At 47.8% G+C, this 25156-nt stretch overlaps 2 protein-coding genes across 2 annotated transcripts in view; one reads left to right on the top strand and one right to left on the bottom strand.

The window, feature by feature from the left end:
* Nucleotides 1–1589: 1589 nt before the first annotated feature.
* On the top strand, nt 1590–3820 carry MPEG1 (macrophage expressed 1). Its single transcript, XM_068556258.1, has one exon. It carries the CDS (start codon nt 1590–1592, stop codon nt 3741–3743), a length of 2154 nt encoding a protein of 717 aa, XP_068412359.1. The 3' UTR covers nt 3744–3820.
* Nucleotides 3821–9506: 5686 nt separating this feature from the next.
* Nucleotides 9507–25156, bottom strand: part of DTX4 (deltex E3 ubiquitin ligase 4) — a 30025-nt gene continuing 14375 nt past the window's right edge. The window contains exons 3-9 of the mRNA XM_068555517.1: nt 23698–23759; nt 23180–23341; nt 21280–21341; nt 20201–20353; nt 17897–18058; nt 12906–12995; nt 9507–9740 (exon numbers count right to left, since the gene is read on the bottom strand). Of these exons, the coding sequence (XP_068411618.1) occupies nt 9507–9740; nt 12906–12995; nt 17897–18058; nt 20201–20353; nt 21280–21341; nt 23180–23341; nt 23698–23759 (925 nt within the window). The remainder of the gene's footprint in view (nt 9741–12905; nt 12996–17896; nt 18059–20200; nt 20354–21279; nt 21342–23179; nt 23342–23697; nt 23760–25156) is intronic.

Genomic DNA, 25156 nt, shown 5'->3' with positions numbered 1-25156 from the left:
TATGGTTTATCACAGGATACTGAATATAGTTCCCTGTGCTATACAGTAGGACCTTGTTGTTTATCCATCCTATATATAATAATTTGCACCTGCTAATCCCAAACTCCCAATCCATCCTTCCCCCCCTCCCCCTCCCCCTTGGGGACCACAAGTCTGTTCTCTATGTCTGTGAATCTGTGTCTGTTTCATAGATAAGTTCATTTGTGTCATATATTAGATTCCACATATAAGTGATATCATATGGTATTTATCGTTCTCTGTCTGACTTACTTCACTTAGTATGATAATCTCTAGGTCCATCCACGTTGCTGCAAATAGCATTATTTCATTCTTTTTATGGCTGAGTAGTATTCCATTGTATGTATGTTCCACATCTTCTTTACCCATTCATCTGTCCATGGACATTTAGGCTGTTTCCATGTCTTGGCTATTGTAAATAGTGCTGCAATGAACATTGGGGTGCATGTGTCTTTTTGAATTCGAGTTTTCTCCAGATGTATGCCCAGGAGTGGGATTGCAGGATCATATGGCAGCTCTACATCAAGGTTTTAATAACTAGTGATGCTCAGCCTGTGAAGCTAGGCAACTGGCCTCATTATTTCTGAAAACACTTGTCAGCTGCATCAGTGACAATCTGTGGTAATTCAGTTCCTTGAAACCTTCTTTCCAGAATGCATACAGGTGACCTGTAGATTGAAACATGACTTTTTCAGTCTCAGCACTGCATCTGTTTCATGGTATGATTTGGGGAGCCATAAGGGTGAAATTGGGAGTTTCCATTAACTCCTCTGGATTCCCTGGCTTCCACTAAGTGTACTAGTTGTCCCAAAGAATTGACAGAGCTGGGCTTCAGTGAAACCTGGTTCGAGATCAATGGGCCTGGAAACACTGCTCTAAATTATGAGGTTTAATAGACTTAGCATTAGCATACAAAAGCAAATTCAGGAAATTATCTTCTCCTAATAATATAATAAATGAATTGTTTCTTTAAAAAATTGAGTAATGAAGAGCCCCATTCATTTTTACGCACCTATCCTGGTTACATGCATTTAACAATGGAATGAAAAAATTAAAGTTATAATAGTAGGTACCAACTTATTGCCAACTGTACACACCGGAAAAGGAAACTGGTATTGAAGTCCCAGAAGAGAGTAGTCAGGGAAAAGCTGAAACATCAAGAGAGTGAACAAAAAACAAAACCAAAGCTTTCTTTCAAAGCTGGAAAACTCTCCTGGGGGTAACAGCACAGTGTGTGGCTGCACTTTTTCTGAGTGCCCACTACTGCTGCAGAGTAACAAGTCCTGGGGGAGGTGGGGGACAGTTAGGGTAGTTAACTGGTAAGGGTATAGGGCTAAGTTTGCATATCTAGTACAACACAACTTTTTCAAAGTCCTGATGGACCTTAATATTCCAATCGACTCTCATTTCCCCATTTTGCAATTAGATTAGCCTAAAGAGGAACTAGTGGCTTTAGGAGAGCTGCTGAACTTTTTGTTTCAGCAACGGCTTTCTTTCCCATCAGTTCAGTCTGCCCCAAGCTTGCTGGCTGCTACTTGGGGCTAGTGTGTCAGGCTGGGGCTGTCTGAACCATGAACAGCTTGAGAGGTGCCATCCTTATCTGGGCAGTGGCAGCATGGGCTAAAATGAACAAATCTCTGGGAGACACAGATGAGGATGGATTTCAAAAATGCAGGAATGCCTTAAAACTACCTGTTCTGGCAGTCTTACCTGGAGGCGGCTGGGATAATCTGCGGAATGTGGACATGGGGCGGGTGATGAGCTTGACTTACACCCACTGCAGGACCACAGAGGATGGACAGTACATCGTCCCTGATGAGGTCTTTACCATTCCCCAGAAAGAGAGCAACCTGGAGATGAACTCAAAAATCCTGGAGTCCTGGGAGAATTACCAGAGTAGCACCTCCTACTCCATCAACATGGAGCTCTCCCTTTTTTCCAAAGTCAACGGCAAGTTCTCCCCTGAGTTCCAGAGGATGAAGACCCTTCAGGTGAAGGACCAAGCTGTAACTACCCAGGTTCAGGTAAGAAACCTGGTCTACACAGTCAAAATCAACCCAGATGCAGAGCTAAGCTGGGGGTTTAAGAAGGATCTCATGGACATCGCTGAGCGTCTGGAGAACAACCAGACACGGATGGCCACCTACTTGGCGGAACTCCTGGTCCTCAACTACGGTACCCATGTCATCACCAGTGTGGATGCAGGGGCTGCTCTCATTCAGGAGGACCACATCAGATCTTCCTTGCTCCAAGACAGCCAGAGCAGCCGCAGTGCAGTGACAGCGTCCGCTGGAATCACCTTCCTAAACATCGTGAACTTCAAATTTGAGGAGAACTACACCTCACAGAACGCCTTCACCAAGAGCTACCTCTCCAACCGAACCAACTCCAGGGTGCAAAGCATTGGAGGGCTTCCTTTTTACCCAGGCATCACCCTCCAGACCTGGCAGCAGGGTATCACCAACCACCTGGTGGCCATGGACCGAGCTGGCCTGCCTCTGTATTTCTTCATCAACCCTGACAGGCTGCCTGACTTGCCAGGACCCTTGGTGAAAAAGCTGTCTAAGACAGTGGAAACTGCCGTGAGATGCTATTACGCATTCAACACCTACCCCGGCTGCACAGATATCAAGTCGCCCAACTTCAATTTCCAGGCCAACATGGATGATGGCTCTTGCGAGGGAAAAATGACCAATTTCTCCTTTGGCGGAGTTTACCAGGAATGCACCCAGTTCTCAGGGAATGAGGTTGTCCATCTCTGCCAAAACTTGGAGCAGAAGAATCCACTCACTGGCGATTTCTCCTGCCCCTCTGGCTACACCCCAGTCCAGCTGCTATCCCAGACCCATGAGGAGGGTTACAACCACCTGGAGTGTTCACGGAAGTGTACCCTCCTCATCTTCTGCAAGAGGGTGTGTGAAGATGTCTTCCGGGTGGCCAAGGCAGAATTTAGGGCTTTCTGGTGCGTGGCCAGTGGCCAAGTACCTGAAAACTCGGGACTACTTTTTGGTGGCCTCTTCAGCGGTAAGAGCATCAACCCTTTGACAAATGCACAGTCATGCCCAGCTGGCTATTTTCCACTGAGACTTTTTGAAAACCTCAAGGTATGTGCCTCTCAGGACTATGAGTTGGGATATAGGTTTTCCGTCCCATTTGGTGGGTTCTTTAGCTGTGCAGTCGGGAACCCCTTGGTGGATTCTGCCATGTACAAAGATTTAGGGGCACCTTCTCTAAAAAAGTGTCCAGGGGGTTTCAGCCAACACCTAGCCCTCATCAGTGACGGGTGCCAAGTGTCTTACTGCGTCAAAGCCGGGCTTTTTACAGGAGGGTCTCTGCCTCCCGTCAGGCTCCCACCTTACACCCAACCACCCCTCATGAGTCAGGCTGCCACCAACACTGTCCTAGTGACTAATCTTGAGACTGCAAGCTCCTGGGTTAAAGATTCCCAGAGCCACCAGTGGAGGCTGGGAGAGCCTCTCGAGCTTCGCAGGGCCATGAAGGTCATCCATGGGGACGGTAGTGGTCTGTCTGGGGGGGCAGCAGCTGGGGTCACACTGGGGGTCACCACCGTCCTGGCAGCTGTCATTGCCCTGGCCATCTACGGCACCCGGAAGTACAAGAAGAGGGGATACCAGGCGGTCCAAGACGAGAGGCAGAGTTTGGTTACAGGCACGGCCGTGAATGGAGACGCCCTTGACCAAGAACAGGTGCAGAGCCCAGCCTAGACTCTCCCAGGAAACTACTTCTCTCGTCTCCAGCCAGAGCTTCAAGCATGTCTATCATTTTTTCTTTCCACTTCTGCCTTCCTAAGTATTGATGTGGCAAATGCAACAAAAGGCAGGTATAACTGTGTGACTTTCTTAGGTCTTTGGGCCAGGAAATGAATAGAGCTACATGGACAAAGTTGGGGGAGGGGTTGGAGAACAGTTGTGACTTTTTAAGCAAAAGTCCTCCTGGAGCCTAAAACACGAGGGAGGTGTCTTTTCTCTACCTGCGTCATTAAGTATCTTCACCTGAATGCCCACGTGTAAAAAGAGAGGAGGGAGAATGTTGATATTTGAATTTGAAGACGCATTTAATCTGAGGTCAGCCATGGTTTCCAATTCATGAGCTCTAAGAATTTATGCCTTTATGTGTTACCCTCCCACTATTTTGTGTTTTTAAAAAGCTGTCTGGATTTCATGCTCCTGGAGGCGGACAGAGCCCCCAGAAGACACAGGCGGCCCTGCTTGGCTGTTGCTTTTCAGCTTTGAGGGCTCTGAATTGATGAACTGTGTCATCTCCTCTGGGTCCTCTCAACATCACCTGAATTGAGAGATGGTGCCTATACTAGGCCCACTTTCTCCAACTTCACCACAGTTAAGACTTACTGAGACCAGGCCACTCTTGGACTTCAGACTAGTGTCATAAAGTCCTCAGAAAACATTTTAATATATTAACTTCTATTAGGAGGTCAAGGGAGAAGGGACAGTTTGGAGACCAGGAGTGAGTGAAGAAAGGGTAAAAACTAGAAAAGATTCTGGTGCTCATGGGAAATTGAAATTCTTACCCACAGCCAACTACTTGGTTTCGTCCTCTTAGCTCATCATAAATGGGCAAAGAAAGGAGCTGCAGGAATGGATAGATCAAGCATTACCATCTCATTTTCTGTTACCAAGGTACAATCCCTTTCTCTTCCATGGATGGCCATCCCCCCTTCAGGTCCTCCCATCACATGCACACACACCCTCGAACACACACACACACACACACCACATTCCCACAAGAAGTCTGCATTATTCTGGGGGTGGGAGACAAGAAAAACGCAAGAAGTCAAAGTAAGCCCACACCTAAGTATCACTTCATCCCTAAAACCTAAACAGAGTAAAAAATACCAATTATGTACCCTACTCTTATTTTTTTTTCCAGCAGAAAGGGGCTTGACATGATCAAATCAATTCTTTTAAATGAAACGAAAAAGGCATCCAACGTCATTTGTGACGCATTTATTTCAGTTCCAGGCTGACTTCCCTGGGACATCTAGCATGACACATGATTGTTACTTGGCAGTTGGGGCTTTGCCCAATTTTAATAAGAGTATCACCTAATTGTAATTATTAGGGTGAATCTGTTAATATTCTTCTGCAACATTTTTTAGAGTTACATATTTCTTCACCAAATCAAATGTCATTGGTGAGTTATCTTTTATGAAGGATAATTTGTCCTGACCTCATTAACATTCACAGTCAAGAGTTTAGGCTTATATTAGGTCCTTCTTCTGAGGAGCTTGAAGCATCCCAGACTGTGGGGAGATGGGAGGGGGGGGGTCACACTTTCATCTCCCACTGTGATACAGGGAAGTGATTCACAGAATTCGAGTCGTGCTCTCAGCCAGAGACACTGATTTCTACAGCCTCTCTACCAAACCCCTGCTTCTTAAGCATTAAAATGTTCTCCTTAAGCTCTGGGTGTTTTGTGGGTATGTTTCAGCCAAGCTAACCACTTTCCTGCCAATACTGACTTCCCCGTGAATTCTTTGAAGATTACTGAGTCAGAGAGACCAAGTATAGCTAGAGCCTCCCAGACTTTTAATGCACTAACTGCCCGTTGAAATTAAAAGTTCTTCACCAACTTATATTTCTAACAACGTTGCACATAAATATGCATTAAAATGTGTACTTAAGGAATACTCTGCTCGACTGTTCATCCACAGGAAATCAGAATGAGGGAGTCAGCGGCTTACATTCATCGGTTCACTTTACAAAATCAGAACCTCCATGAGGGGTTCACAGGCTCTGCTTTCAGAATCCTGCTTTCCTGACTGGCTAGCTCAGGCTGGCATCTGTGGAAAGACTAACCACACTCCACAGACTATCAGAAATAGAGGCACATTTGGGTGACAAAGGCGGCTTTGCAATTGCATTTTATTTTTGGAATCTCACTAGTATCGAGATGATCAATACTAAACATGTATTTGAAAAACAACAGCCTGTAAACTATTGAAAAATACACGATATTGTAGTCAGGGGAAGGGAACTTTAAGAAGCAAACGTTCATGGCTTTTAAGACGGTCTTTCCCCCACAGTTTCACTTACTTACTTCCCCTGCCACATGGTCTGTTCCTTTAGAGGAACAAGAAGTCAAGCTAGGTAACTTGGTCAAACATGTGGGTAGAAAAGATGTGAAAAAGTTAGAAAAAGGGACTCTCCCGTTCAGTGGAAGGGTTTGTGGTTGCTTACGGACTTGGGGAGGTACCCCAAATGCCTCACAGGTCGGTGCACTGGTCTACAGAAAGCAGGTTGACGGCAATTTTGTGGTTGTTGATTTACCATTTATTGTTCTGCACATACACCTCATGAGCACCAGGTGGCGATGTCCTCTCACAGAGCAACACCAAGGACTTCAAAACACGCTGGTTCCAAACAATGATTTGCAATAGGACATTCACCTGCCCTCTCCCAGAACCACCATCTCCCCACTCCCCATCAAAGCCAGTGACCACAAACAAGGAAAGAGGACAGGGTCCTTTCTTGTACCACACGGGACCTTCCCCCAATCCTCCCATGCCCACAACAGTGCAATACCAGGACGAGCACTTTTGACCAAGTATAAAACCACAGAGAAGTCCAAGCTTTACAAAAGGGAGATGAAAACACAAGGGCACACACAACTACACATACACAATTCATCTTTTAAGGGATGAGCATATAACAAGGTTCGTCTCCAATCCCATGCGTCATCCCTGGAGATTCAGGAAGGGAGAATCTAGGCTGCTGGTGCTAAGACGATGAAAGGAAAGGCATGAGATTCCCTGCACGGGGCAGGGAACACAGCAGGGCTTCCGGTGGGAGAACTTCCTGTGTCAAAGTGATGGATGCACAGGGCCTCTGCTGGCGGGGGTTCTCACCGAACCCGAGACTGTACCTTTCCAGGTTGGCACAAGAGAGAGGGCAAAGGAATGCCTCCCGCCTTGCCTGACACAGTGTTAGAGAGGAAGTTTAAGATTCCTTCTTCTGAGAAGGTCCCACAAAAAGAGCAGCATGAGGATGAGGTAGCCCCTACTGAGTGAGCATCCTTAAAGAGCAAGAGACACGGCGCACGGATACTATCAGCGCCCTGGGGGGGGGGGGAAAGGCTTGAAGGTACGAAGATGAACTCTCAAAGGGGTATTGCCCCTGGCACACTGCCTGCCTTGCATGTTCCCTGCATCCTCTTCTTTCTGCTCTTGGACGCCCCCTTCTCCACCCACACCTTCTTCTGCCTGATCCAGGGAAATCAATCTCTCCCCACTGCCCTCTGCCAGTTGCCAAAACATTCTTCTTGCTTTCCCACATCCTACTGCACAGCTCTATCTACCCGCTGACGCTCAGTCTGTTTCCTCATCCCCTGTGGGTGAGGAACCCGGTGGACACTTGACAAGGGTGCTGAATGAAGGTAGGGATGGTACTAGGCTTTTATAATGAGGCTCATCTCTGGCACGGCGTAGCCTTAGCCTGGCAAAGGGCATGGACGTGACATCAAAAGCTGCAGGGTTGTCTCTTTCGTTGAGTTCAGATGTTTCCTTCCCCACTGTGGCAGGAAACTGCCCCATGGTGCGGTGAACTCAGGCCCTGGTCTGCTGGTGAGATAAATGACTGATGGGCGAGACTGAAACTCAGCCAGCAGGAACAATTCCTCCTGTCAGAGCTCCCTCTGCTGGAGCCGATGAACACCCCTAGAGCCATTCGGAAAAGGAGGGGAGCATGACCCAGAAGCTGGGTGACACCTAGGTGAACCCACTGGCCACCCTACAGTCAAAACGTCTGCAGGCCTAAGAGCAAGCAGCTCGGAGCCCGCTCTCAGAAAAGCTTGGCTTCTGCTTCTAACTTAAATACCATATTCAAGGTTCTTCCATTTCCATCTTTCTAGCATCGAAAACCTTCCAAATACTATGAAATATATATGCATATATATACGTCAAACCCCCCAAACATGAGGTATATAAATTCAAATTAGTATCCAGAGGAACTTCCCCCAAACACGTAGTTCAAAGAACCCACTTTCAAAGGGAGGATTGGGTTTCCCTTCTTGGTCCCCCTTCTCTCCTCCCTGACGCACAATTCCATCCTTAATGGGAGCTGAAGGGAACGTCAGGGAGGGGATAGACAGGGTCTTGGGACACAACCCAGACGCAGGTTGGACTGGACCCTAATGTGGCCCCAATCCTGCTGGGAATGGACTAGAGTCTCCCTCACGCTCTGGGTCACCCTGTAATCGATGAGGGAGGTGAGGGGCCCAGCACCACCTCCGGGCTCTGATTAGCAAATGTGCACGGAGACAGATTGAAGCCCTCGTAGTCTGGCTCAGATCTCATCTTGAAAGAGATATACAAAGGGGTCAGTCCAGCCCTCACCTTACACATCTTCCCAGGCATAGTTCTGTCTTCTTCTGGGTCCAAGTTTACTATGGGCTGGGCTGGCAAAGGGTGAGGCAAGTCAAGGGCGCACAGCCTAGCTGTTTCATCCCCATCAGAATGGGGGTTTGACATCTTGCAAAACAGAGTGTGAGAACACGAGGGGACCCTCCACCAACCTGGCCCAGCAGTGCACACACGCGCACACACGCACATGCACATACACATATATGCACGCACACAGATGGCACAGAGCCCAGCCTGGGCTCCACTCACAGTGACTGGATGAAACTCATGGAATCTTTGAGCTGGTCTGGGATGAGTTGGGAAGAAGGCTATGGGCTCCTCTCCCTGAGGACTGTTCAGAGGCTAAGTGGGATGCAGGCTCGGGTCTGATCAAAGAGGGGCCGGGGACATCATGGGATGCCACCCCAGAGAGGAATCCCAGAGCCTATCCATCTGGATGCCTCTTTGGACAGGTCACAGGTGGGAGGAGGAGGGAGGGCCCAGAGAGGCCAGGGCGATGATGAGAGCTGAGCCTGCTCCCCGGAGCTTGTGCCACCCTGACCCTCTTGGCAAGAAGCGCTTCCGTGCTGCGCACCGAGGGACGGATTTCTGACCTCACAGCAGTTCCGCGGTTCACCACTTTGCCCCCCAGTCCTGCACAGTGAGAGCTCCTCACCTCCAGTGGAGGAGAGAAAAGCGGAAACTCCGCTCTCAAAGCAGAGTGGAAGCAGCAAGAAGCCGGCTGAGGCATGAACCTCCGGCTTCACAAGGCCAGGATAAGGAGTGCCCCTACCCTAAGTGTGCTGCCCGTGCCCCCTGCTTAGGGGGGGTGGGGGGGTCCCTGCCTACCCAGCACCGAAAACTCCATGGGAACAGACTGAGGATGGCCCTCATCCCACGTCCCCTTTGCGCTGGATGAGGTTTGTGGATGACACCACCTTATTCATTCTGGCTGCTGCCCCCAGCCTGGGGCTGGGAGGGATGGGGGGATGGAGACAGGACAGGAGCGGAGACAGGGAGTTGGGAGGGCATGGCGCCAGCTTCCACCTTGACTCTCCCCACTTCCTGACCTGTGGTCCCATGGCCTCTCCCACCCCAAGGCCCCTCCGGTTCAGTCCTTCTCCTGGGTAGCACTGTCCTCAGAAATGCCCTGGGCAGCCAGTTCAGCAAGCACATTATCCAGGTAGTGGGCATCTGGGTAGCCGTGGCCAGTGAGGTTAGAGCCAAACTCTGTCTTGTGATGGACCTCATTCCAGATGACGGTATCGGACTCGCCCGTGGTGCTGGACGTACCGATGGCAAAGATGAGACGGCGATCCCAGGCCACAAGCAGCAGCTTCAGGACCTAAGAGAAAAGGCAGGAGATCAGAGTCAGGCGTTCAGTGGTGGTCAAAGACTATCCCTTGGGAAGTGGAGAGTCCTCCCAAGGGTCCTAGCCCCTCCTGCATCGTGATGCCCTAAGCAGCACGGTGAATAGAAAGGGGTTTGGAAATGGAGTCAGGGACCTGCAGGTTAAGTCTTGACTCTGTCATTGACTAACTGTGTGACCTTGGACAAGTTACCTCACCTCTCTGAGCTTTAATCTCCTTACTTATAAAATGGCAATGGTACACTTTACCCCTGAAGGTTGTGCGCAACTTAGGGAGCACTGTGTGAAAAGCACTTTCACAGTAGCGCCTGGCACGTCTACTCAACAGACGTTAGGTGCGAGCATCGTAGCTGCATTTTAAAAGCTGGGATCTAGGCATCCAAGGCACTTATGATCTGAGATCTTCTGAGCTATGCCCTCCCCCGCCATCACCACCACCTGAATGTGGTATTAACTGATCCACAGCTAAAGTTGTGGAATATTTCTCCAGGGACATGGTGGAAGCGTTTTGACCTCTTCCAGGCTATTTCATATTTATTTTCTCATCTGATCCTCACAGCCACCCTTTGAGGCAGGTCTGGCACGTACTAATATTATCTCTATTTTCTTGGTGAGGCTCAGAGAGGTGTTAGGGCTTGCAGAATGTTCTAATTCAGTTACATTAGAAAAATCTTTGTTAAGATGAATGCCTGACACCCTGACCAGCATGAAGAAGGCACCCGATAAAAGTGCATTGGGTTCAAAACTGAATGACTGTAACCATGGTGTGAGCTGGAGGTGGGGAATCTTAATAGTAATAGTAATAAGAGTAGCAGGCGTTGAAACTAAGAGTTACCATTTCCTGAGTGTTTACTTACTAAGTGCCAGGCACTGGGTCATGTAATGGTTATAATAATTGGCCAAGACAGGATGCTCATTATCCCTTCTCTGCAGAAGAGGAAACAGGCTCAGAAGACAAAAGATTTGCCTTGGTCATGCAGCTAGAAAGTGCCAGAGGGGGGCCTTGACTTCAGGACTGCTTGACTTTACCGTCCCTGGTCTCAGTCATGACTCTGTTGACTCTCAGGTGGGGATCAGTATAGATTTCATGGAGGAGGCTGCTTCTGAGCTGAGTCTCAGAGAGAGGGGAGGATATGAGGTATATTAATAGAGTCGGACGTATAGACACTGGAAATACATATCATCCAAGGCATGGATAATTCAGATTGCTGCCACCATGCTGGGCATTTTACAAATGCTACCTTCATTTAATTCTTACAATATCCTGTCCATACAGCTAGAAATGATCACCATTCTTTTATAGATTAAGTCAACTTTATGTCAGTTCCCACAGCTGGTAAATGGCAGAACTAGGATTTGAACCCAGGCTCGCCTGGCTCCAAAACCCATGCTCTTATTACTTCGCTCTGCAAAGGAGCCCAAGGTTAGCACCTGGGAACAGCAGACAGGAGGGATAAGGCTGAGGAACTGGTGAGAGGGGACCCACACTGCAGTAGGTCTTGTATATCAAGCAGAGAAGATTGTACTTGTAAAGAAGGAAGGGAAAGCCGTCCTAACAATTTTGTATTGTTTTCTCTCACTTTATTTCTGTTAAGCAAGGAGAGTGATGCCAGAAACTGTGTTTCAGGATTACTATTCTGGTGACAGATAACTAGGTTGGCGGTGGCAGGATTAGAAAAGGATTCAAGCGGTTTGGAGGGCAGTGCAGGGAGAAATGTGTGGTTCAGAGCCAGAGTCCAAGATGTTCATGTGTCCAATTTGGTCCCAGGGATACAGAGTATGTCATTAACATGAAGAGGGAGGCCTGGCAGAGGAGCAGCTCTTGGCAAGAGGATTCTAATTTTAACTGCGGGACTTGATGGTGGAGATGTTTAGCCGGCAGTTGGAGCTGTAGATCTCGAGCGTAGAGACATGGCTGTTCAGGGCAAACGGGTATCAGGACTGGCCCTGACTCCTAATCTGGGAACACTGAACTGGGCACCTCTTCAGGATGATGTGGTTGATTCTCTTATTGTCCCGAACTATCTGATTCTTCCCCTCTGAGAGACTATAGCCACACTCTTTGCTATGAGCCACACTCTTTGCCAAGGGGCCTCCCTGTAGGCAGGGCACCAGCTCCTTGTCTGGCTTGTCCATGACTTGCTGGGGCCTATGAAAGGTGGGTGGAAGTAACAAGCTTCCAGGAGCAGCTTTAATGGGATTGTACACTCCTGCTTGGATTCTCTCTTGGTCCTCTGCCTCATTCCATGGGAAGGGGATGGACCACGGAAGGGCTGCTCCTTTGACCTGGATTCCAGAACAGGAAGCCACATGGAGCAGATGAAAGCTGACCCATAGCAGCAACTGAGACACAGCCACTAACATGCAAAGTACATGAGAAATAAACAGTGGTTGAAGGAAGCCACTGAGATTTAGAGGTTGTTTGTTACGCAGCATGACCTAGAGAAAGCTAACAAAGGCACACCTCTTGTTCAATAAATCAACGGTTCTTTTCACTTTTGAGATCAGGGAATGTTTTGAAACTCCAATGATTTTCTGGTCTTATCCACAGGAAAATGAACATGAAATTTTAATTCTAATTTTAGAGTTCATAGAACCACTGAAGCCTCACCGGCAATCACTAAGAACCCGGAAACCCAGTGATTTTTTCCCTCTACTCTTTTGGGGGAAGTCAAAGTCTTCATTAAAAAATAAATAAACAAATAAAATTCCACAAATTAAGATCCCTGCCCCAGAGCAGTGCTTCTCAAGCTTTAATATGCTGTCAGATCACTTGGGATCTTGTTAAAATGAAGTAGGTTCTAAGGTTCTGCGTTTATATCAAACTCTTAGGTGTTGCCACTGGTGCTGGTCCCAGGACCTGCCATTAGGCAGCAAAGCTCTAGAGGAAGGATCCTAAAATAGATGAATTATTGCCAGTAAAATCCAGGAGAGGAAAAAGCCAAAAGCCCAGGCCCCACCACCCTGCAAAAATAAAATTCTAAACATATCCATCCTACCTCTAGTTGACTTGACTATGACTTTGCTACATGGGCATCTAGAGTTCCAAGAGACCCAGTTCTGTTTAGCATCGTAGGGAGCAAACTTGAGGCCCTAAGAGACAAGTAAATTCCCCAGCCTTACGCTGAAACCTGCTCTCACCTTTCTCCCTTTCTCGCTGTCTGGAAGGTAACAGTGTCGTGGGAAGCCACGGGCGCTGAAACTTTTCCCAGGATTTGGGTGTTCTGGCCCCTGAAAGCAGAAAAAAAAGAGAGGAAAGAGCATTTTTCAAAATCTTTTGGATGCAGGGGGTGCAGGCTGTGATTGATTCAAATAATGATGAATACTAATGGCCACAGAGTCTAGACAGAGAACAGACCCAAACAGCGGTGAGAGTAGTGGTTTAACACATACTCGAGTCCTTGGACCTGGCTCTGGACCCAGAGCTGCTGCCTCCCAGCTGTGTTAGCCGGAGCAGCTCTCTCTTGGGGTGTTAATTCCCCACCCCTTAAATAAGGAAGATGTGGGATTCGCACCTTGTGGGACGTTATGAATGTTAAGGCGCACATTCAGAGCTCAGCAGCTGTTGATCACCTTCATCATCATCTATTCTGGCTCTTTTGTTTTACAAAAGAGGAAAACTGCAGCCCCAGAGGTTAAATGACTTCCTTTATGTTAATGGCTTTGCCAAAACTTAAGCCCAGGTTTCCTGAAGCATACTCTGGACTTTTTTAACCTCTAAACTACTCAGAATAACATAAGTGCCTGTGAGCTTTGAGCCAAGAGCCATGCGATCAGAATTATCTGAATGATTCTTGGGGATTTTCTCCGTTGTCCTCATGGGTTTTGGTTTGTTTTCTTCTTCAACAATATACATGGGCATATTCACGACTAAAAATCTTCTGACAATTCAACTGTCATCATCCAATACCCCTATTAAGCAAGTGGTCTCAAGCCACCAGGTGGGAAAGAAACTGAAGCAGAATTTAGCCAAAAACAAGGCTTCCTAATCAGGGTTCAGAATGGTCTACAGGTCCCTTTGAGAAGCTCATGAAAAATGAAGGATTTTCTCCCAGTAACAATGCACATATTTTCCCCCTACACACAAATGTTTGTCTATAATTTCTGAGCACCCCTGGCCCCCCTCAGAGTCTGTGAAACCTTGTTTAAAAATCCCTTCTAGATGAAGCCAATATAATATTGATAATTCCACACAGCTCCTGGTACAAGCTCTCACACAGATCAGTAACCGTATCCTGGTTGAACAAATGAATGAGCGAGTGAATGCAGGAATGAATGAATGAGTGACAAAACTTCAAGAAAACACATATTTTCCATTTTGTCTTACTATGGACGACAGTTCCAAAATGATTTAAAAATTATGTGATTAAAACAATTTTTTTTAATAGCATGTTCAGGATCATGTATGATTTTGCAAACAGAACAGCATGACGAGTACAGTGGAGTCTCAGAGAAGGGAAAGACCACAGGGAACGGAAAGAGGCAACAGTGTCTTCTGGGAGACGCGGGACCTGAGGTGTCTGAATTTCACGTTCTTATGAAATCACATTTACAACATTCCCACGGCCATGGCTGTTTCTAAGCCAGGCTGGACAACTGATGGCCGATTCTCACCACGGTTCTGCCTGCTCTTCTCCTGCCCGGGACTTGCCTGTTATGCGGCCAACAGAGACACCTGCTTGGCACCAGCCCAGCAAGGCTGTGTGCTCCCTGCACGGTGCTAAGCTCAGCAGTCACGACTCTGCCTTGGCCCCACTCAGAGTCTCTCCCCCAGAGAATCATTGTCTGCAGTGAAGGCAGAGCTTAAAGGACCTCACTCCTCATGAAAGCCCAAGCCTGTGTGGTCCCTGGAGTCTCCAGGAATGGACTTTGCCCTGAGGGTTCTGCTACTGACTCTCAGGGGTGGTCTACGGAGTGGCTGTAAGGACAGTGCACAGATGCATTGCCTTTGACACAAGCTTGGGTTTTCCTAGGGGAGCCACGGCACCTCCAGAGGCAGCAGGCGGGCAGCTCTATACCCGAGTGCAGGCTCCCCATTCTTTGGTCCTGGAGTCCGGGAAAAAAGAACATCCTCCAAAGTGGTTGCCCCACTCCGACCTTGCCCACGTCAGTCTGTCCTACTTCCCACAAAGGCCATTGGCTGTTCCTCGGGACTCCCGTATTCTCATTCTTGTCCCTATTATACCCCCCTGGCAGCCCCAGAATCATTCCAGAAGTCTCACTTGCCCTCACATCCAACCATATCTCCCTGGTCCTGGCCCCTCCCTTTTTCATTACTGGAAGCTAAATCATCGCCGTGGTCTCCTAATTGGTCTGTCAGGTCATCCTACGCTCTTTTGCCAGACTGGCCTTCCTAAAGCATCTTCCCAATCACACGACTTTCCATAATCCTAACCAACGCCCAACAACCTTCAGGGACCATCCCCCTACCCGCACCCCGGCCACCAGCCTGTCAAGGAGAATCTACAGCCTTCACCCTGGTGTTGAAGGCCTTCCCTGACCTGGCCACAGTCTCCCTTCTCTGCCTGCCCTTTCACATCCTTCTTACTCCCTCCTCCTGTCCCCTACTTTGGCAAATCTTAACCCAAATTAAACTCTTCCTTATGGGCCTTCCACACCCCCTCTTTCTCTCCCTTGGCCACTCTGTTGTGTCCTCCAACTAAAAACTCTCTCCTCCATTTCTTCATGTCTTTCCTCTACTAGTGAGTACCCTGCCCCCAGAAAGTCTCCTCCAACCCTCCCAGACAGACAGACGTAGGCCCTCTTCCTTACCCTGACATGTAAGATACTCATTAATGACGGAGACCAGGTACTGAGCACCTTGGTTCTGTACCCTGGACCACAATATGCACATGTAAACATTATCACCCATCTTTACAAAACCCCTGCAAGTTAGCTTCCCGGCTGTGCACATAAAGAAACAGGGCTCAGGAAGGTCAGGTGGTCAAGGTCCAAAATCACCAGCTAAGGAGGAATCAGCCAGGAATTGGAAGCCAGGTCCTGTCAGACTTTGAAGGTCTTGTGCTGTCTTTGTCCACCCTGCTTCCCACAGCTTGGATCAGTGGTTGTATCACTGTAGCACATCATGGTTGTATCAGTAGCACATCGGTTTTTACTCTATAGTTTAGTGATGTATATTTATTTCTGCCTGACTGGTTGATACGTCCTTCAAAGAAGAACCATGTTTTTTTATTCAACTTTTTACAGACCATTACATCTCCCTGTTTTATTTCTTCCTTATCTCACTAGAAGGGGGACTTCAGGGAAGCAAGGACTGTGTCTGGTTAGCTCAGCATTCTTTCTCTAGCATCCAGAACACGTCTGGCCCCCTGTCCACACTCAAATGTTTGTTAAACAAAAGACAAAATGGAGGAAGGCAAGGAGGAAGGAGGGTAAACTAATAAATATTTGTTAAATAAATGAATCCAGTGAACACCCTAGAACATTTAGAAAAAGCTTCAATGTGTGAAGGAAGGGACACATTTGTATGTACTGCCAGGAAAATTGTTCAATTTGTTCCTTAGGGCTGTCTTTTGAAGAATCAAAAGAAATGTCCACAAAAGTCAAGGACTATCTATCAAATTACAAATGCAAATACCATTTGACAAAAAAAAAAAAAAAAAATCCACTTCTAGAAAATTATTCTGCAGATATACTCACATGCGTGCAAGGTTATTCATGACAGCATTTTGTTGTAGCAAAAGATTGGAAACAATCCATATGCCCATCAAATGGGGATGGCTGAATATAAATTATGGTACATTTATACAAGGGATGATTATGCAAAGCTAAGAAAGAATGTGGAAGTTCTCTCTATACTGACATGGAAAGACCTACAGACTATATTGTTCACTGAAAATGCAGGGTGCGTCCATGTCCTGGCTATTGTAAATAGTGCTTCAATGAACATTGTGGTCCATGTGGGAAGCAGCAACATAGCACAGGGAGATCAGCTCCGTGCTTCCACGACCTGGGGGGGGGGGGGCTGGGGAGGGTGGGAGGGAGGCTCAAGAGGGAGGGGATATGGGGACATATGTATGCATATGGCTGATTCACTTTGTTGTACAACAGAAACTAACACAGCATTGTGAAGCAGTTATACTCCAATAAAGATCTATAAAAAAAAAAAAAGAAAGTGCAGGGTGCAGAACAATATGTCTGATATGTCACCCTTTGTGTAAAGATGGGAGGAGTGGATGAAGCCTTTGTTGCAAATGCACAAAGAACCCTGAAAGGATACATAAGAAAGTGAGAACAGTGGCGGAGAGTCGGGGAGGGTGAGACTGGGTAGATGGGGGACCCGAGTGGGGAGGAGGCTTTTCATAGCATAACATTGTCTTAGCAGCTCTGGCTGCTATAACAAAATAACATAAACTGGGTGGCTTGTAAACAACAGAAATTCATTTTTCACAGTTCTAGAGTCTGGGAAGTTCAAGATCAAGGTGTCGGCTGATTCAGTGTCTGGTGAGACACCACCACATAAATTGTTTGGTTTCACAGGTTCACAGCTGGAGAGGAATTGGCCTCAGGATGAATTCTACCTTGAGCCTCACCCCTATCTAATGTAGATGATATTTAGATATGACTTTGGACTTAAACTTTAAAGTGGGTGCTGGAATGTGTTAAGACTTGGGGGCTATTGGGATGGAATGAATGTGTTTTGTGTGCAGGAAGGACATGAATTTGGGGAGGCCACGGGTGGAGAGCTGTAGATTGAAAGTCTGGGTCCCCACCATAAATTATTATGTTGAAATCTAATCCCCAATGTGATGGTATTAGGAGGTGTGGGGGGTCCCTTGGTGGGTGATTAGGTTATGAAGGTGAAGCCATCATGAATGGGATTAGTACCCTTATAAAAGAGATGCCAGATAGGCTCCTCATCCCTTCTGCCACGTGAGGACACAGTAAGAAGACGGTGTACAAACCAGGAAGCGGGCTGCCACCAGACACTGAATCTGAACTTCTCAGCCTCCAGAACAGTGAGAAATAAATTTCTGTTGTTTAAAAGTCATCCAGTCTGTGGATTTTTTTTGTTTGTTTGTTACAGTAGCTTGAATGGACTGAAGACAAACATTTACTTGCAAACATTTGAACTTTAAATGATAAAAGCCAGTGGCTAAGGATGGGCTCACCTGAATGCCAGGCGGGATGCTGTAGATGATCCGGATGGTTTTGCAGTCTGGGTGGCCAGGCAGAGAGTGGGGAATGAGGTGGTACTCCATCTTCCCTGGAGGCTGGGTACCTGTCTTCACCCCATAAATGGTCTTACAGGTTGGACACTGCAAACTCCCATCCTTAAGAGACAAGGTCAGAATAGGAAACAGTTTTAGAAATGACCTCCCCACCCAACCCCAAAAGGTACCAGAGATAAAGGGCTAGGGTCGGGGGCAAAATGCACCCAAATGAGTAACAGACCTGCGTTACCCCCCTGCCTGGCTACTGAGGCCATTGAAAACTAAAGCTTTCTCCAAAATAAGAGGAGGAAAATTCCACACCAACCCCATGCTCCATGCTAAGGGACATGTAAGAGAGACCCCATCCTTCATAAGGAGACCGGGCTTTGCCCTGTATCTCAGGACTCTGATGGGGGGATGGTGGGGGACTCTGGGTACAGTGACGTGAGGGGTCGTGGTTTCACAGCGGGACCTGGTGACGTGTCTTCTGGACGGATAGGAAGAGAGCTTGGGAGAAAGCCTGGACAGTAAATCCTGTTCCCAGCTTGAAAAAAGAAAGGGAGTGAGGAGAAGGAAAGCATGGGCAGGGAACAACGTGTGTACAAAGTTCTGTCACACAGCGGGGACCAGAGCTCTGCAGGACACCCAGATCTCCTCGGGGAAGACTGGGATCTTCTGCAGGGCTATTTAAGGACGTTTCCATTCAAACTCTACTCATTTAAAGGAACAGCTTGTATTCAGGGCAATGGAAGTTACTCCGTGTGATCAAAGGATGGGAATCCAAGGCCAGGGTCCCACTCTCTGTTCTGGCCTTAACTTGCTTCGTGACCTTGGATGAATCACTCGATACAATAAATTCTCTCTGGGCCTTTTCACCCCTCTTCTCTGTAAAGAAGATAAAAACTGCGTGCTTCAAAGTATTAGCGCAAAAGAGAATAAAGGATAGCGTCTTCAACATTTTTGAAGCACCATGGAAATAAACGCAAAAGTACTAGATTATTCTTGAATACAGTTATCAAAAAAGGGAATAAATGTTCTAAGAAACCCCTTTAAACCCAAAATAACCTCTTCAAATGCCAAGTCCTGATGAAACCTTTTTTCTTAGGGCCAGGAAATTGGGCAAGGGATACAGACACACATCGTTCACAAATAATTGAGCTCCCTGAGACAAAGAAAGATCCCAAGATTGGCACTTCGGGAATTTCAACCACAGGGCTATATTAGGATGAAGGGAAAAAACATACAGCCATAATACAAAGGAGATACTAATTTGAATAACAATGCTAACAGCACCCTATAAAGTAGGGACTGTTTTATCTCCATTTTCCAGAAGGAAAATGAAATGTCCGAGAGGTTGAAAATCTTGCCCAAGGTCATTTGGCTACTAAGCCAGGGTTTGAGCTTAGGTCTGCTGCCTTTACTCTTTTCCCACAGCAAGAGAAATACAGAGCAGCCTCTGAAAGCCAAACATTTTTTTGGATGAATAAAAGGTTGGAGGATATCACAAAAATCCCAGACTCTGAGGCAATCCAAGCTGAGCCTGGAGAAATGAGTAGAATTCTAATTCATGCAGATGGGGAATGAAGGTTATTCCAGGCACGGGAGAGAACATGAGAAAACTCAATGGCTTAGGCATTGTAAGGAGAGGCTTATCGTCTAAGGACGCTCCCAGATTCCTGGAAACCAGCTCTAATGGGGGAATACCACTCCTCTGTCACTAGTGGACAAGACAAGCATCACAGACAGCCTTCCTCTCCTCGAACAGTAGGACCCTAAGGGACTTCCAGTTATACTTTGATGAAATCTTTAGTGCTTTTGAAGGGGCAGTGAAAGGTGTTTTGAAATTGTCCACAGAAAATGAATTGTAACTGAAAATCACTAGCCCTGGGAGAAGGAAGGGTGATGGGAAATCCATCCATGCCAGTATGAGTGAACACTAACCACTGGCCCATCATCATGGACCACTGCCCCTCGGGACTCTCAGGGACAGAAGTCTACACCTTTCAGACCACCACTCAGTGTGGATACAGGGGGAGAGTTGGGTAGCATAGACCAAAAGGAAGGTAAAGACAGATTTTACCAACATAATAATTTCGTGGAAAACTGACCCTGCTGAGAACAACCAAGTTCATCACTCCTGCTGCCCTGGGATGCTTTTGAGACTCCCCAGACCACCTGCGTGCCGCTCCAATAAGGCCTCCATGCTCTTGCACCCCAGGGCCCACGTGGGAGGTGGCAGCAGCCCCACGGGCTGGCACTAACCTTGTTGCCGTTGTTGTACATGGCGACCAGGCAGTAGATGTGGTAGATGTGGCCGCATCTGGACAGCTTACCCACTAGGTCAGGCTTAACCGTCGGCTGTGGACCCTTGTAGCCCGAGGGGGCCGTGAGGCGCTCCATGCAGATAGTGCAGTCCTGGGGGTGGGAGGGGACAGAGGAAAGAGGACATCAGCTCTCAATCAGCCTACGAGGCCAAAGCATCTCCAAGGTGGTCCCCGCGTGATCTCAGAGGTCAGGTGCGCTATTTCTGCTCCTCTTCTAGAAAGCCCACAAACCAGGGTAAACATGCCTTTGGGAATCTAAATAGAATCCTGCCTTGCTTTGCACAACAGAGAAATTCCTGAAATAATACCTGATGGTGGAACATGTTCATTTAGGCTGGCCAACAGAAATGATAACCTCCTTGGGGGCTGTGACCGACCATCCTTCCTTGGTATCCTTCAGTGGCTTGTGGAGGAAACCAATGCTTGCAGATAGACTCACTGACAAGCTTTATCTAAATGGAACGTCTGTAAAGGAATTGTATTTGAAGTGTCCTGGAGAGGCTGCTGTTTAAATAAGTCTACAACAGGATTTCTCAACCTTGGCACCATTGGCATTTGGGGCCGGATAATTCTTTGCTGTGGGTGCTGTCCTGGGCCTTCCTGGGCATCGTAGGGTGTTTAGCAGCACCCTTGGCCTTTGCCTACTAGATACTATCAGTATCCCCTCTCCCCTCCAGTCATGTAAAATCACCTCTGGTTGAGAACTGCTGATGGACATCAAGCCCATTTTAAAGTCAGTGCCCATAGCTTATCATACTGCCTTTCTTAAATTCAGACTCTCATGTTAAGGCAGTTTAGAATCAGTCAGCAGTTTGCTGAATGGGGAGGTGGGAGAGGTTAAGCTGCAGCTGTCGCTCAGGACCATGAACCTTGGAGCCTGGGCGTCCGCTCTGACCAGCTCTGCACCAGTCAGGACTTAGAAAGCAGCTCCTGCCGCATCCTGCGGAAAACTCTAGCAGAGGAGATGCCTGTGGGTGATGGAGAAGGTGAACCCCGCCCTGTCTCCCCTGCAGTCACCTCGTCTGGTGGATGCCGGACTTTCTGCAGATACTTCTTCAGCACTTCTTCTGGGGTTTTACCTGTGGGGACAAGATGTTCAGTGGGCCACCAAGACAAGCTGGATGTGCCAGAGAGAGGGGAGTTATTAGCCAGGCTCAAAGCAGAAAAGGCAAGCAATTCATTGCGCAATTGGATTTAAGAACTGAAAGGGAACACAGTGGTAGAAGATGGAGGGAGGTGGTCTGAGGAGATGGGAGGTGTTCACATCCACTTTTATCTCCTTAGGTCACTTCCCTGACAGCCCCCTGCCTAATTTCAACAAACCCACTTTTTAACTGACAGAGGTTGAGTGGGTTTCTCTTCCACATCATCGAAGAGCCTGGACCCGCCCAAACGATGCAATGAGATGACAAATGAAAGCACTCTGTAAACTGTTACACACTTAAAAGCATTAGGTAGGCTTATGGCATTCCCTTTACAATGTGCTAAGTACTGTCTCAATCGGTAATGTGGAGTCAAAGTGTTATTATTTTTATGGGAAACCAGGAATTTATGACCACAGCTTCAGGACGGTCTTCTTTGGCTGTTGATGGCATGATCACTGCCAGCAGAGGTAGCCCAGCAGTAGGGAAAGGGTGATGCTCTGGGAAGCAATCATCTGACAGGTGCATTGATTCTGGAATTTTGGGGAGGGGGGGAACTGGACCCCTAAGAGGCAGCCTAGCCTAAAGGCAGGGGATGGGATGATACAGACTCACAAAGAGGCATAGAAGTTTGAAAAAAGGGTCAGTGCCTCCCTGGGTGACTTTCTTAACTTCTCTAAGCTTCTGTTTTCTCACCTAGGAAATAGGCAAAAGCAACCACTAGCACCTACTGAGAGCGATGCTTTGACAATTAAATGAGCTAACGGATGTACAGTTCTTTGGCACTTTACCTGCTAAGAGTCTGATATATGCTGTTAGTAATAACAGGAAGAGTGGGAAAGTGCAAAATCCTGCCGTTTCCTATGAGACTACAAGCAAGGCAATCAAGTTTATTTAAGCAGAGAGATTTTGATAGACTGGAAAAGTAGGACAAGGGTTTGAGGAAGTGGATCCTGCAACATTCAAAAGCTGGGATGCAGGCCCTTCCTTCCCACTGCCCTGCTCCTCTTAGAAGAATCAAGCTTCTATTAACTGAAAGCCTATTGCTTGCCGGGCTAAGTCACAATATACATATGATCCCATTGAAACTTCATAACAAATTTGCAAGGTGGGGACTTAGGGGTGACGGTGAAATCATTTAACAACCAATACCAGAGGCTAGAAAGACCAGCCACAGAGCTGAAGCGGGGTCCTTGGTGCCCGGATAAGCACAGGTATTTGACCTCCTAGTTGTGGGATGTGAAAAGGGAGAATGGAGCTCCTAAAGGGGGTTCGAGGGGCCAGAGCGTCTGGAGTCTCCAGAGGGACACAAGACAGTGGTTATTTCCCCAGTGACATGGATGCATTACAGGACATACCTGCCGGGTACCGGTTGTGCCCATTGTAAAGGTGAGAAAATAGAGGCTGCCTGGGGTCACAAGACTGCAAGGGACGAAGTTGGGGTATGAGTCGAGTCTGTTTGGATTCCAATGTCAAAGTGATCTTTCTCTCTAATGTATTGATGTTTTATCTGTGTCACGCATCCTATTTTTATGTGTCTATATTTTTGTGCTGCATTTTTAAATTTCTCAAGGTGTCTCCATCTGATCCATACCTCATCCACTTTGGTGTAATCATCAGAACAGGTACTAGGTAGGCCCATTTAGCAGATGCAGAAATTAAGGCACAGAGGGTGAAGGCATGGGTGTGACCCTCAGTGGTGGAGGCAGAGCCAGGGCTGGGAGCCAAGTCTGTGACCTCCCCGTCAGGACCCCTTTCGATAAAGAGGCCGATACCTTTCCTGGCTTGTTTCTTGGTGGTCTTGCGGCTCGTGTTGGAAACCCCTGGGATGGATTTTATTTCGCTCTTGCTGACAGGGGGTGGGTGGAGAACCAGCTTTGGTGGCCTGGTGAGACACACAGGCAGCCCTGCCGCACTCATGAGGATCCCAGTGATGCCTGGAAGGGCAAGAGCATGAGAGAAGAAGGACTGGAGAGTCAGCCCCCCAAACCCTCCCACCCAACTCCCCCCTCCCCAGTAACCTACTCGCCTCCTTTCCACCGGCGTTCCCATAACTCATGGATTCTCTACGTAGCCTCTACTTTTCTTGGAAACGTATCCATTCCCTCATTTTCAACAGCAAGCTTTGCTTTTCACAATCAATTCTCCCCAAACTCTTCCTGCCCTTCCAACCCAACTCCTCACATCCTCATTTGTCTTAATCAACATCCGAATTGTCTCTCTTTTTACAAATGCTCACTATACCTATTTCATTGCTTTTGTTTTTCTACCTTCAGCCGGGGGCTTCTCTTACCTGCCAAGGCAGGGTTGACAGGACTGGACCCACTTAGGTTCTTCACTGGGACGGTGGGGACCCTGAAGAAGGAAAGAGCAGACGCATCATGCTTTTGACAAGTGGGACAAAATGGGCCAGTGGTGGGGACCCCAAAACTTCACCCACTGAGGGGTTCCCCTTTCTTACAGGAACTACTTATTCCTACTAAAGAGGCAGTAAGTTCTTAGCCCCTCAGCCAGAGCTGGTACCTTCAAACCTTGTCAGTCCACATCATGCCTCCACTCAGAACCTCAAAACTCAGAAGGGCTCTGCAGTTCCCTCAGAGTCCCAGGAAGGCCTACACAGCCCTGCATGAGCTGCCAAAATCCCCCACCCCAATGCCCCCAGCTCTCTGGCCTCTCCTCACATCACTCACCTCTTTACTGCACTCTAGCTGTTCCTCCTACTGGCCAAGAACAGTCCTGCCTCAGAGCCTTTGCATAGGCTGTTCCCTCTGTCTGAAATGCTGTTCCACCTGACACCTACTTGGTTCCCTCCTACAACTTCTTCAGCCTTGGCTCAAATGTTCCCTTCTCAGTGATGTTCCTGAGGCCATCTTATTTAATACTGCTAACCACCACTCCATCCCACACTGAGACCCCCCCCCAAGTCCTCTTACCCTGGTCTTTTTTTTTTTTTTTTTTGGCCACGTCCCACCGTTTGTGGGATATTAGTTCCCCAACCAGGGATTGAACCTGGGCCCATGGCAGTGAAAGTGCTGAGTCCTAACCCGTGGATCGCCAGGGAATTCCCACGTATGATCTTTGAAAATAAGTTGTTGCTTCTTATCTTCCCTCCTAAAAGCTAAGCTCTACCAGGGCAAATATCTTTGTCTGTTTCATTCAGAGCCTGACACTAGTAGGCATTCAACGAATATTGGTTGAAGAAATGAAAAAAACATAAAGAAGCAAGTTCAAACTTGGGTGTACAGTCACCTCAGAAGCTTTTGAAAAGGCAAAGCCCCTTGCCTGCCTCAGAAGCTCTACCTGTGGGCCAAGAGAATCTGCATTTTTACAAGCTTCTGCTGAGAGGATGCAGAAGCAGCCGATCCCTAGTCTAACATTTGGAAACCATTGCTCTAACAGCTGTCACTTCTCCTTTTCCCTGAGAAACATAAATATCAGGCAAGGCCTCCTCCCTTTTCTGTCCTTCTCCCCAGCAACTTGAGCCAGGATGGAGAGAAGACAGCACAGCTGCCTGGGAAAGTCGAGGCCTCCCACGGTGCTGAGTAGAAAAATATGAGACACATGGGGCTAGGTCTTGCACCATCCCCCTTGCCACCCAGGCCTCCACAGCTGGGTTTGGGAGGGGATGTGGGCTTGGAGAGCCTGATGGACGGGGTCACCGATGACTCCAGGAGCCAGAGTTTCTGCTATGGGGGAAGGGTGGTGCTGGGAAAGTAGGGGGAGGGGAAAGAGCACTTGTTTATTTGTTTATT

Source organism: Eschrichtius robustus, chromosome 11, assembly GCF_028021215.1.
Source record: "Eschrichtius robustus isolate mEscRob2 chromosome 11, mEscRob2.pri, whole genome shotgun sequence".
NCBI classification, from domain to species: Eukaryota; Metazoa; Chordata; class Mammalia; order Artiodactyla; family Eschrichtiidae; genus Eschrichtius; species Eschrichtius robustus.
This window is presented reverse-complemented; position numbering and strand designations above follow the sequence as displayed.